General features: G+C 33.7%; 3 protein-coding genes and 2 pseudogenes across 3 annotated transcripts; all 5 read right to left on the bottom strand.

Annotated features, from left to right (window-relative positions):
• Positions 1-593: 593 nt before the first annotated feature.
• On the bottom strand, positions 594-2,255 carry LOC125848523 (methyl jasmonate esterase 1-like; annotated as a pseudogene).
• Positions 2,256-2,936: 681 nt separating this feature from the next.
• On the bottom strand, positions 2,937-3,665 carry LOC125848510 (methyl jasmonate esterase 1-like; annotated as a pseudogene).
• An 11-nt stretch (positions 3,666-3,676) lies between these two features.
• On the bottom strand, positions 3,677-4,022 carry LOC125848437 (methyl jasmonate esterase 1-like). The gene has a single exon (XM_049528302.1). The coding sequence runs from the start codon at positions 4,010-4,012 to the stop codon at positions 3,677-3,679; it is 336 nt and encodes a 111-aa protein (XP_049384259.1). The 5' UTR covers positions 4,013-4,022.
• Positions 4,023-4,460: 438 nt separating this feature from the next.
• On the bottom strand, positions 4,461-5,871 carry LOC125865691 (methyl jasmonate esterase 1-like). Its single transcript, XM_049545906.1, has 3 exons — positions 5,421-5,871; positions 5,187-5,324; positions 4,461-4,969 (listed from the first exon to the last, which is right to left on the bottom strand). Exons 1-3 carry the CDS (start codon positions 5,859-5,861, stop codon positions 4,685-4,687), a joined length of 864 nt encoding a protein of 287 aa, XP_049401863.1. The 5' UTR covers positions 5,862-5,871; the 3' UTR covers positions 4,461-4,684.
• A 5,712-nt stretch (positions 5,872-11,583) lies between these two features.
• On the bottom strand, positions 11,584-12,346 carry LOC125865761 (methyl jasmonate esterase 1-like). The gene is made up of 2 exons (XM_049546001.1): positions 12,288-12,346; positions 11,584-12,056 (listed from the first exon to the last, which is right to left on the bottom strand). Exons 1-2 carry the CDS (start codon positions 12,321-12,323, stop codon positions 11,772-11,774), a joined length of 321 nt encoding a protein of 106 aa, XP_049401958.1. The 5' UTR covers positions 12,324-12,346; the 3' UTR covers positions 11,584-11,771.
• Between the last annotated feature and the right edge of the window lie 532 nt (positions 12,347-12,878).

Raw genomic sequence — 12,878 nt, 5'->3', positions numbered from 1 at the left:
CATTTTCATCATTTGAGAAGGCTAGGCTTTGTGCCTTAGCTTATTGGTTTGCCAAAGTACATCCTACAACAGGCATTCCACTAAATGCTACTATCGTCTTGGGTAAGTATTGTTAAACTATGTCATCATCTGATCTAAAAGCTTAAAGTTATCTTGAACAGATTTCTGAGTCATTGGACTACCATCTTGCATCGCCTAAATATATTTGAACTTTTTCTTTTTCATTTAGAACGTTGTGGGATGCTCCAGAGTCCGCCGGTACTACAAACTTCTTTTTCTTAGCAAATGGCCTCAATGCGATCAATAAGCTCTTGTTCATCTACATCATATTTTTCATTCATATTGTTCTGATTCTTCAGTATCAACATCTGTATCCTCTTCCCATTGATGAGATTTATTCAAATTGAACTGAAATTCAGTAATTTCAGAAAATAGAGGTTATTTATTGATGCTAATTCCAAACACTGAAATTACAACGAAATGAAATAACAGTCAAAAGGAAATGTTTGAAATATCAAATATATGTGAATTGACTGAAATTTTGTTATCAGCTTTAGCTCACAATTATTCTTCTTAATCATCAACAACTCTAATTAGGTATACTTGTTGGCATTGCCCAGAAGAGTAGTAAAAAGTTGTTGGGGCTTAGACATCATGGTCAGGTGGTCAGAGCCATCGATCTCTTCCACTTCATCAGGTGGATTCTTTTCAATCATCAACTGTTGAAAGTCCTTCAGACCTTTACTTTCAGAGTTAATATCTTAGAAGGTCACTGAACTATGAGAAATTATCTTGTAAAGTCACTAAACTTTTTTTTGTATCACTAAAATCACTCAAGTTAACACCTTTATCTTCTAAAATCACTCAACTACAATTTATCATTAAAACAAATTTGACATGGCAAAATAAATTAATTTTTATGTCATGTCATCGTGGACCCCACAAATAAATAAATTATAAAATTGATTTATTTTAATGTTATGTAATCATGGACCCCACAAATAAACAAAATTATAAAATTTATTCATTTTTATGTCTTCCCCTCTTAAATTCTGTTTTTGTTATCAAATCTGTAACTTTTTTTTTGGAACTATTACAGACAATCAAAATTTCTTTCTTATCAAAAAAAAGTTCTAATCAACATTGGAAATAAATGTTAAATTCAATGGCATTGACTATATTGCCTCCCGTGATTGAGCACCATTGTTAGCTTTAAAAAAAAAGAAGAACAATATATTGTGTCATAATAGGTGTCTCACATAACCACAAAAAATTACAAAAATAATTTCTACTGTGTGATACATGCTGAAATCTTGTTTATAATGAAGTGTTTTGGGTACATTTTGTGGTTTGGATCTTCATTTCAGTTTTTCTATATATGAATTCCATTCATGTTATAAATAAGAGACTATAAGATCTGGATATATTCACTATAGACATTACAGCGCTTTTCTGTGGATGAGAACTTTTGGGAGAAATAGAGAAAGAAGTAGAAGAAGGAAGCGGGAGATTTGAGCAAGAGAAATGGGGTTTTAGTGTTTTAGAAGAAGACAACTTGTGGGTGGGTGGGTATATTAATAAATATATTTTATAATTTTATTTCTTTGTGGGGGCCATAATTACATGGCATAAAATATATTTTATTTTGCCATGTCATATTTATTTTGGTGACAAATATAGTTTAATGATTTTAGAAGATAAAAGTATTAAGTTGAGTGATTTTAGTGATATAAAATAAAGTTTAGTGACTTTACAAGATAATTTCGCATAGTTCAGTGACCTTTTAAGATATTAACTCTTACTTTCAGCAATCACAATGAACACTCGTCTAACTGATCCATACTTTTCCCTCGAAAGAACTATCTCCTTAGCAACATCTTCCACAGGGTATAAATAAAATGGCCTTACTAGAAATGGCGAGTCCTCCAAGGCTATGGCCTACAACAACTACTTTTTAATCAGCAGGAAGTGAAGTCATGAACTCCATTAGCGGACTCAAGTAATCAGAAAAATTTGGGATTTCGTGGGCCTGTTTCGGGTTGATCCCTGAAGCACCCAAGTCAATATATAGCTGTGACATTATGCCCTGAAGATCTCATCAATGCCACAATCTTGTACCAGCACCAGGCTCCATGGCATGCTGAATGAACAAGCACAAAGTGCTTTTTAGCTTTAGGCTTTGACACAATAGCGTTTGCATGTTGCCACTTGCTTTTCTCCGTATCTTTTTTTCCTTCTTTTAAGAATGAACACATAATATGAAACATTACAAAGGTAGTTTTACAATTCAAGGAGTTTGGTTTCTGCTAACTTACTTCCCTGCACAAGCAACCCCACGTTGGCTATTATTTGAGGGCTGAGGCATCGGCTATTTATATTCGGGGTCCGGGTTCATGCTCCCCTCCCTAGATTCTTTAAATCTTTCAAATTGTTGATATTTCCTAATTTTTTTTAATCACTGTAAAATTTTATGACCAAACTGGCCCTTAGTTAAAAGAATATATTTAGTGATGGATTTACAGTTTGTTAATCGTTTGTTTCCAAATTTAGTGTTTATTTGGAATGAACTTTCAAAATTTGGTGTTTTTTTAACGAACTTTCATTTACCATTATTGTTCTTTTTATTGTTCCCAATTAAAATAAAATTGTACTCTTCTAAAAGATTTACTTGGATTACTCGGTCGGTATAAAAATTATGTACCATTATTGTTCTTTTCATTGATGAGATTTTAGTTACTGTTTGCTCTTGAACCAAATTGAGTAGTTACAGGACATAGAGGTTGTTTATTGATGTCAATTCCAAATACTGAAATTACAACTGAAAGGAAATAACAACTGAAAGAGACTAATTGAAATATCAAATTAACTAGATCAGTAGGACTTATATGGAAGAATTGAGATAGTCATATAAATGCATCAGATATGTGAATTGACTGAAGTTTTGTTCTCACACTTATTCTTCTTAATCAACATCTTGATCTTAGGTATACTTGTTAGCAATGCTTAGAAGAGTAGTAAAAAGTTGTTGCGGCTTAGACATCATGATCATTGTGTCAGAGCCCTGGATCTCTTTCACTTCATCTGGTGGATTCTTTTCAATCATCAACCATTGAAATTCCTTTTTTCAAAAGTTTATCTTCAACAGCAACAATGAATGCTCGCCTAACTGATCCATACCTTTTGTTTGTAATAACTATCTCCTTAGAAACATCTTCCACACTGTAAAAGTTTATTGGCCTTACTAGTGTAGAGGCCAACGCCAAATCCTAACACCAGCAAGGAAAAAAAACCGATTTAAACCATGCAGCTCTAAGTGATTGTCACCATTAAGTACCTGAATACTAGATCAGTAAATTTTTGGCGAAAGGAGTCACTTTAGGGCCATTCTCATGACCAGAATAACAAAACTTATTGGCTATATATTTGAATTATGCTTTGCTTACCTGAATTGAGCTCCGCTGGTAAACATCAGTTTCCATGTACTTTGGACCTAGGATGTAGGTGGTTGGAGGATTTGTAGGCCCATTATTGTATATAATATGATTATCAGGTTGAGATATTGACTTGAATAACTGTAACAAAGTATTTTTAGTTTCAAATATGTAAAAGCTAGTTGCATAAACATCAATGTTACCACAATCTACTCTGAGGTAGTGATGTTCCATATTTCCAATAATTAGCAATGAGATGATCTGTTATGTTTAGAAATGGCGTGTCCACCGTAGCTATGGACTACAAGAACGACTTTTTCATGTGCAGGAAGAGAAGCCATGAACTCCATTAGCGGAATCAAGTAATCAGAAAAAAGTGGAACTTCGAAGGTCTGTTTCGGGTTGATTCCTGAAGCAGCCAAGTCCAGAGCTGTGACATTATGCCCTGAAGATCTCAGCAGTGCCACAATCTTGTACCAGGACCAGGCTCCATGGCATGCCGCGTGAACAAGTACAAAGTGCTTCTTAGCTTTAGGCTCTAACATAGTAGCATCTGCATGTTGTGACTTGCTTTTCTCCATATCTTCTTTCCTTTTTTCTTTTTTTTAAGAATGAGCAGATGGTTTCAAACCATACAAGGAAATTTTATATATAATTACAGGAGTTTGGTTTGTGCTAACTTACTTCCATCCAGATGCAACCCCACGTTGGCTATTATTTGAGGCATTTGATATTTTTTTTAAGAGGAGTTTGACTTTTGGATGACTTATTTCCATGCAAAGCTGGCAACCCGCACTGGCTATTATTTGAGGCATTGGCTACTTGTATTCATAGGGGTGGGGGGATCCCGGGTTCTCGTGGACCCATTCTCCCATCCCTAGATCATATAAAGGAGTGTTAGATTTTGTAAAAAATACTTGAATATAAATGTGTGAACTCACACTTACATTGATAATTGGGTGCACCTATCTGAGTGAGCTTAGAAATTTAACTGTTTGATCTTGAACTAAAATTAAGTTGTTACAGGACATAGAGGTTGTTTATTGATGTCAATTCCAAATACTGAAATTACAGTGAAAGGAAATAACAACTGAAAGAAACTGACTGAAATAACAAACTAACTAACTCAGCAGTAGAACTTATATGGAAGAATTTAAATAGTCATATCAATGCATCAGAAATGTGAATTGACTGAAGTTTTATTCTCAGCCTTAATTACACCTGTTTCTCTTATTCTTCTTAATTAAGATCTCTTAGCTATACTTGTTAGCTATGCTCATAAGTGTAGTAAAAAGTTGTTGGGGCTTAGACATCATGATCATGTGGTCAGAGCCCTCGATCTCTTCCACGTCATCTGGTGAATTCTTTTCAATCATCCACTTTTGAAATTCCTTGTTCAAAAGGTTATCTTCAGCAGCAACAATGAATACTCGCTTAACTGATCCATACCTTCTGCTTGACACAACTATCTCCTTAGAAACATCTTCCACACTGTATATGTATATCGGCCTTAAGACTGTAATGGCCAGCATGAAATCCTAACATCAAGAAGGGAAAATAACTGACTTAAGTCAGTTTCATGTCAATGTTGCGGTAAGTACTCAAATAGATCTATAATTTGGATAAACTAGTTTAAATGTTTGCCTACTAATAATTTTTGGCAAAGCAAGTCATTAGTCACTTTAGGGCCATTCACTTGACCAGAATAACAGAACTTGCTATTTCAATTATATATTTGTATTATGCTTTGGTTACCTGAATTGGACTCTTATTGTAAAACTTAGTTGCCAAGTACTTGGGACCATAACTCAAGGTTGTTGGAGGATTGGTAGGTCCATTATCATAAGTAACACGATTATCAAATGCAGATAATACACCAGTGAATGCCAAGAGCTGTAACAAAGTATATTTAGTTTCAAATATGTGAAAGTGTAAGCAAACATAACAGATCATCTCATGGCTAAAGTTAGGAATATGAAAAATTGGAACCTTGGTGTAGATGGTGGTTGCATTGAGAGTTTGACCAGGCATTAGAGCAGTGACAAATACAGCAACTGAAATATTTTCCGGAAAGCTTTCCATGGCTTTAGAAATGGCAAAGCCACCAAATTCATGGCCTACAAGGACCACTTTTTCATGTGCAGGAAGTGAAACCATGAACTTCATTAGGGGACTAAAGTAATCGGACAAATGTGGGACTTCAAGGGCCTGCTTGGGGTTGATACCTGAAGCCGCCAAGTCAATAGCTGTGACATTATGCCCTGAAAATCTCATCAATGCCACAATCTTATACCAGCACCAGGCTCCATGGCTTCCCCTATGAACCAACACGAAGTGCTTCTTAGCTTTAGGCCCTGGCAAGGTTGCATTTGCATATGGCAACACAAGTATTAGAATTACTAGACTTGTCAGAAACTTGCTTTTCTCCATATCTTTTTTCCCTTCTTTTGAAAAATGAGCACATAATATGAAACTCTACATGGAAGCTTTATAGTTGGAGGAGTTTGGTTTCTTCTTTCTTCCATACCGAAGCAACCTCAAGTTGACTATTATCTGAGGAAGTGGCAAGCAATGTAGTAGAAGCTGGTGCAATCCTGGGGATGGTAGCCTCACTATTAGTAGCCCTAGCTTTGCCCAGCAAGGTTCCTTCTTGGTTTGCCAAATTACATCCTACTTCAGGCACTCCACTAAGGGTGTGTTTGGTATGAAGGAAAATGTTTTCCTGGAAAATAAGTTGATTTTTTTGACTTATTTTCTCATGTTTGGTTGGTGAGTAGAAAATATTTTTCGGAAAAGATTTTTAGTGTTTGATTTATGAATGAAAAATATTTTTGAGAAATATCTTCTATTTATACTAGAGTAGAAAATATTTTTTAAAAACAAACTTAAATTTTTTTGGGAGGTGGGGAGTGTCGAGGGTAGGGGTGAAAAATTGAAATTTTGAAGTTGAAAATATTTTTTAGAAACAAACTTAAATTTTTTTTTGGGGTGGGGGAATGGTAGGGGGTGGGTGGGGGGTCGAGGGTAGGCGTGAAAAACTGAAATTTTGAAGTTGAAAATATTGTTTTAAAACAAACTTAATTTTTTTTTTGGGGGTGGGGTCGAGGGTAGGGGTGAAAAAATGAATTTTTGAAGTTGAAAATATTTTTTAAAAACAAACTTAAATTATTATTTTTTTTGGGGTTGGGGGGGTTGGGTAGGGGGGTAGAAGGGAGTGGAGGGGTCGAGGGTAGGGGTGAAAAAAAGAAATCTTGAAGTTGAAAATATTTTTTAAAAACAAACTTAAATTATTATTTTTTTAGGGTGGGGGGCGGGGAATCGAGTATAAGGGTGAAAAAATAAAATTTTGAAATTGAAAATATTTTTTAAAAACAAACTCAATTTTTTTTTTTTTGGGGGGGGATGGGTGGTCGAGGATCGGGATGAAATATCATTTAAAAACAACTTTTAATATTTTTTTTGGGAGGGAGTGGTGGGAGGGGGTGGGGTAAAAATATTGAATCTAAAAACAAGCTTTAAAATTATTATTTTTGGGGGTGGTTGGGGGATGGTTTGAGGGTAGGGACAAAATAAATTGATTTTTTCAACAAAAAAATAATTGTAATTTGAAGTTGAAAGAGAGTTTTGGAAAATATTTTCCTTAAGTTTTGAAGGGGAGTTATTTTCCTTAAATTTGAGGAAAATGAGTTGATTTGGAAAATGTTTTCCTTCATACCAAACACACCCTAAATGCTACTCAGTTTTTCTTCAAGTTTTGTCTTAATAAGAAAATAGAACGAACCAGTAGACCAGTTCACTGATCGGCTTCATACTTTATGATCTCGTGCACTATAAATGGTAACAGTGATAAATAAAAAGTGTAAGGAACTTGTCTTACCCTGTCCTGCAGTTATTCTAATCTCGAGTCTCCGTTCAGTTTAAATGATGCATTTAATTATTGAGACAAGTAGGAGCTTTATGAGAAAATGGGTCCTGTGAGGGAGTCATGAGACAAAAACAACATATCCAGTGAAATCTCACAAATATGAGAGCGGCTATAATTTAATGTTTTGGCTCACTTGACCTCCGTATACTCTGAATCACTGATCATATATTTCCATCTACTACTATGACCTTCATTTCCTGCACTATTTATTCATATTGTTCTAATTCTTCAGCATCAACATCTATCTCCTCTTCCCATCGATGAGATTTAACCAAATTGAACTAAAATTCAGTAATTTCATGAAATAGAGGTGTTTATTGATGTCCATTCCAAAAACTGAAATTATAATGGAAAAAAATAACAACTGAAAGAAAATGGTTGAAATGTCAAATTGATTAGCATGATAACGAGGACTTCCATAGAAGAACTGAGATCGCCATATAATATAAATGCATTAGATATGTGAATTGACTGAAGTTACATTCTCAGCCTTACAAATGTCCCCTTACTTTTTTTAATTAAAAGCTCATATCTATACTTGTTTGCAATGCTCACAAAAGTAGTATAAAGTTGTTGGAGCATAGACATCATGGTCGTGTGGTCAGAGCCCTCGATCTCTTCCACTTCATCTGGTGGATTCTTTTCAATCATCCACTGTTGAAATCCAGAGCTTTATTTTTGAGTAGTAACAATGAGCATTCTCCTAACTGATCCACACCTTTTGCTCAAAAAAATTATCTCCTTAGAAACATTTTCCGCGTGGTATAAATAAAGTATCCTTACTAGTTTAGTGGTCAGCGCCAAATCCTAACACCAAGAATTGAAAAAAAAAAATAATTTTATTAGTTCCAAGTTGATGTTATGATTAAGTACTTGATTAAACCTGTATTTTGGATAAAATAATAAAATCATCCAGTAGGTGATACCTACTAAAAATTGCGAAAGAAAAATATATTTTCAAATGCCTACCATTCTCATGACCAGAATAATAGAGGCGGCTTTATAATTAGAGGAGTTAGGTTTCTGCTAACTTACTTTCATGCACAAGCAAACCCACAGTAGCTATTATTTGAGTTTGACTTTTGCTAACTTACTTCCATTCACAAGAAATCGATGTAGGAGTTTGGTGCAAGCCTAGGGAGTGTGGCCTATCTATTAGTTTCCATGCTAGACTAAGCAAGGTACCTTTGGGAGGGCTAGGCTTGTGACTTCTTGGTTTGGCGAAGCACATCCTACAACAGGAACTTCACTAAATGCTATTATCGTCTTCAGTAAGTAATGTTTAATTCTGTGACTGATCATCTGATCTAAAAGTTTAAGTTTTTAGACAAAATAATGAACTGAAATCATATTTTTAGTTGCACTTTATTCTATCACAAGAACAGAACAGATTTCTCAATCATTGGACTACCATCTTGCATCACCTAAATCAACAGTTCTTAGCTATACTTGTTGGCAATGCTCAAAAGAGTAGTATAAAGTTGTTGCGGCATAAACATCATGGTGTGGTCAGAGCCCTGCATCTCATCCACTTCATCAGCTGGATTTTTTTCAATCATCAACCATAAAAATTCCTTCTTAAAAGCTTTATTTTCAAACTTTAGTAGCAATAATGAGCATTCGTATTCATATTTTTTGCTTGAAAGAACTATCTCGTTAAACATCTACTGCATTGTATAAATAAAAGAAAAGGCTCAAACATACTATCTTTTTTTTTTCAAACATACAATCGAAATTTGAGAAAAAACTTATTTATGTTATCCGTTACAAATTTGGCTCATTTATATCATTTATTTTTGAGAAAAACTCCATTCATGTCATTATTTTTAAACTCCGGTTTAAAAACATTTTCTTACACGTGGCCAATTATAATTCGGCCATGTTATTAATTAGCTTTTTTCAAAAAAAATCTAAAATCATTTGTGAAATTAAAAATCTACCCGTATTAAAAAAATATGGAAATTAGTCCTAAAGTTTTGAAAATCTGCTTTGATTTGTGTTTTCGATATTAAATCTTTGTTTACTAGTGTTTTTTGAGTCTATGTTCAAAATTTAAGTGATTTGGAATTGGGTAAAAAATTCTGCCATTAAATTAAAAGATGTTGAAGTTTTGAAACTTTGAATAAATTTTAAGTGGGTCATGTTGAGTTAGGTTAATTTGAGCTCAAAAGATATTAAGTTTTGGTATCTAAGTCGGAGGGAGCTACTCTTGAAATTTGAGGTGAAGAAGTTGGAAATTTGAGAATTCTTGGTGTTTTTCATATATTCTTGGTGTTCTTGAAGAAGAAGAAACAAAAAAGTACATTTGATCTAAAATCCAATTGAAAAATGTTAAAAGTTGTTTGGAGTTTTGTGAGGTAAAAAATTGTTTTGCAAAATCGGATTTAAAAAATAATAGCATCGATGACATATTTGAAACTTTTCCCAAGCGGCAATGACATGGACGAACTAAACTTTTAAGGGAGAGAAGGACCTCAAATATTTGAATTGATACAAAACTACCCTTCATTCACCTATCAACCTTAAAATACCCCTGATGTCCACCTTTCGGCTCAAAAATATCCTTGATGTTAATCCTTTGACTCATATTTGCTCTTATTTTTAATAGTTCCCTTGAAGTGAAATTATTAAATATTTATTTATTATATTGCTTAATGTGATCGGTCCAAATTTAAACCCTTCTCAAATAAACAATAAAAATAATATTTTTAAAAATTCTAATTTTCTATAAAACCACTTATGATTCATATTTTGACCCGATACACTTGAAAAAAATATTAAAAAATAATTAACTTCATGATATCTTCCTATTGGCCTATTTTAAATCGACCCCAATTTATTATAACGTAACCCAACTCATAAATGGGAATCCAACTAAAATCCATACTTACCCCGACTGATTGTCCATCTAAAAAAATTATTATTTTCATTGATATAAAATTTTCTCTCAATTATCCAAATGTCTTGTTCATTTTCTCTTGTATTCCTTTTTGTAATCTCTTATTCTTAATTAGGATATCTGGGACTCAAACTTGAAATGAACTCACATATTTATATTCTTTTAAGTAGTATTATTGTCATGATGGGATGAGGGTGGGGATAAGAGAAATGATTATTTTTATTATTTTATTTTTAATTTTGGGTACACACAAAAGAAAAATGCAATATTTATACATATTTGCTTAATTGAGTCATCTTTTATTGAACTAGTTATTCTATATGAATGCATCGTTATTTTCCTCCTTTTTTTCTCTCTTGTTTGTCATAAATTTTTTAAAAAATTAAAATGGTGGACAAAATCCAAATAGAAAAAAAAATGAAAGAGATAGGAAGTGAACGGTAGGGGAGGGAGGAGCAGAGAGTAGATGCACCTTTTTATAATTTTAAATTTACTATGAAATTCAAAAGCAAGTCAATCATGTGAGCTTATATATCAAGTAATTTCAAATTATTTTAATGGAAAAGGGCCTAAAATGCCCTTAAACTATGACATTTGGTACAATATTACCCTTCATCCACCTAATGAGTATGATCCGTTAGACATAAGGGTATTTTTGAGCCGAAAGGTGGATGTCAGGGGTATTTTAGAGCCGATAGGTGGATGGAGGGTAATTTTGTACCAATTCAAATACTTGAGGGGCATTTTAGGTCCTTCTCCGTAATATAAATAAGTTTTTTCTCAAAGTTTAATAACATATTTGAACCTTTTCCCAAAAAAAATATTTAGTGATGGAGTTACAGTTTTATACTTTCGTTTGGTTGGGAATAAGTTATCCCAGGATAACTTATCCTGGGGTTAGCTATCCTAGGATAACTTATCCCATCACTATGATATAAATGGTGGGATAAGTTATCCCAAACATGACAACCAAACAAGATACAAAAACTTTATTCCATCACTATTTTCTTATCTCATCACTATTTATTTCTATAATTGTTTGTTTGCAAAATTTAGTGTTTATTTGGAATGAACTTCCAAAATTTCTTTTTTTAAAGCCACTAGCTTGACCCTCAACGTATAGTTAGTAGAGCCGTCCAGTCAGTGCATCGACACAAATGACCTCAGTGGGATCAATGAACTATTGTTCATCTATAGCATATTCCACATTCATATGTTCTAATTCTTCAGTATCAATATCTACGTCCTCATCCCATCGACGAGATTTAACTGTTTAGTCTTGAACCAAATTGAACTAATATTCAGTAATTATAGGAAATAGAGGGTTATTTATTGATGTCATTTCCAAACACTGAAATTCCAACAAAAGGGAACAACAGCTGAAAGAGAATATAGTTGAAATATCAAATTAACTAGGACTTGTATGAAAGAACTGAGATCACCAGATATGTGAATTGACTGGAGTTTTATTGATCTCAGCCTTACACATGTCCCCCTTATTCTTCTTAATTAACTATTAGTTATACTTTTTGGCAATTCTCATAAGACTAGTAAAAAGTTGTTGGGGCTTAGACATCATCATCATTGTGTCAGAGCCCTGGATCTCTTCCACTTCATCTGGTGGATTCTTTTCAATCATCAACCGTTGAAATTCCTTCTTCAGAAGTCTATCTTCAACAGCAACAATGAACGCTCGTCTAACTGATCCATACCTTTTGTTTGTGATAACTACCTCCTTAGAAGTATCCTCCACACTGTAATAGCGTGTTGGCCTTACTAGTGTATAGGCCAACGTCAAATCCTAACACCAACAAGGAAAAAACCCCGATTTAAATCAGTTCCAAATTGTTGTCACCATTAAGTACTTGAATAGATCTATAATTTGGATAAACTCATGAAATATTCCAATAGGTGAAGCCTACTTATAATTTTTTGGCGAAAGAAGTCACTTTAGGGACATTCTCATGACCAGAACAACAAAACTTATTGGCTATTTCAATTATACTATATATTTGAATTATGCTTTGCTTACCTGAAATGGGCTCCGCTGGTACATATTAGTTTCCATGTACTTAGGACCTGGGATGAAGATTGTTGGACGATTCGTAGGACCTGTTGTTCGTCTTGTATTCCCAAGATACTTAGAACAAAACTTTGAAGAACTTGGTAAGACACAATAAAGTTTAAGAACATTTTCACAACTAGAAAATTAAAACTAGTAGAGAAACTAGAATCAGAAACAAATTAGATAAAATATACAAAATATTTTTTTTTCTTAAAGAAGAATTGTTGTCAATATGTGTTTAAAGAATCTTACTGATTCCAACAAACTTTTCAGAAACACGAAGTTACCAAAGTTTAATGAACTAGTGAAGAACAGAAGAACATAAATTAATTAACAAATCTAAAATCTGTAACACATACCAGAATCTGGAAAAACAGAAAGAAGATCAAGCCCACTGAATGCACAGTGTCCCCTTAAGGAAATTATTCCCCTCTAGTATCCGAGGTTTGATTTGGAATATGTCCTCCCAGGATAGAATGATCTTAATCACCAGCGTATTGATACCCAAAACGCTGGTGTCAGCGAGCCACTCAACGGCAGTAAAGTACACTTAGAATA

This window comes from Solanum stenotomum, chromosome 1 (genome assembly GCF_019186545.1).
Source record: "Solanum stenotomum isolate F172 chromosome 1, ASM1918654v1, whole genome shotgun sequence".
Classification (NCBI taxonomy): Eukaryota; Viridiplantae; Streptophyta; class Magnoliopsida; order Solanales; family Solanaceae; genus Solanum; species Solanum stenotomum.
The sequence above is the reverse complement of the archived record's forward strand: the minus strand, read 5'-3'. Positions and strand labels throughout refer to the sequence as shown.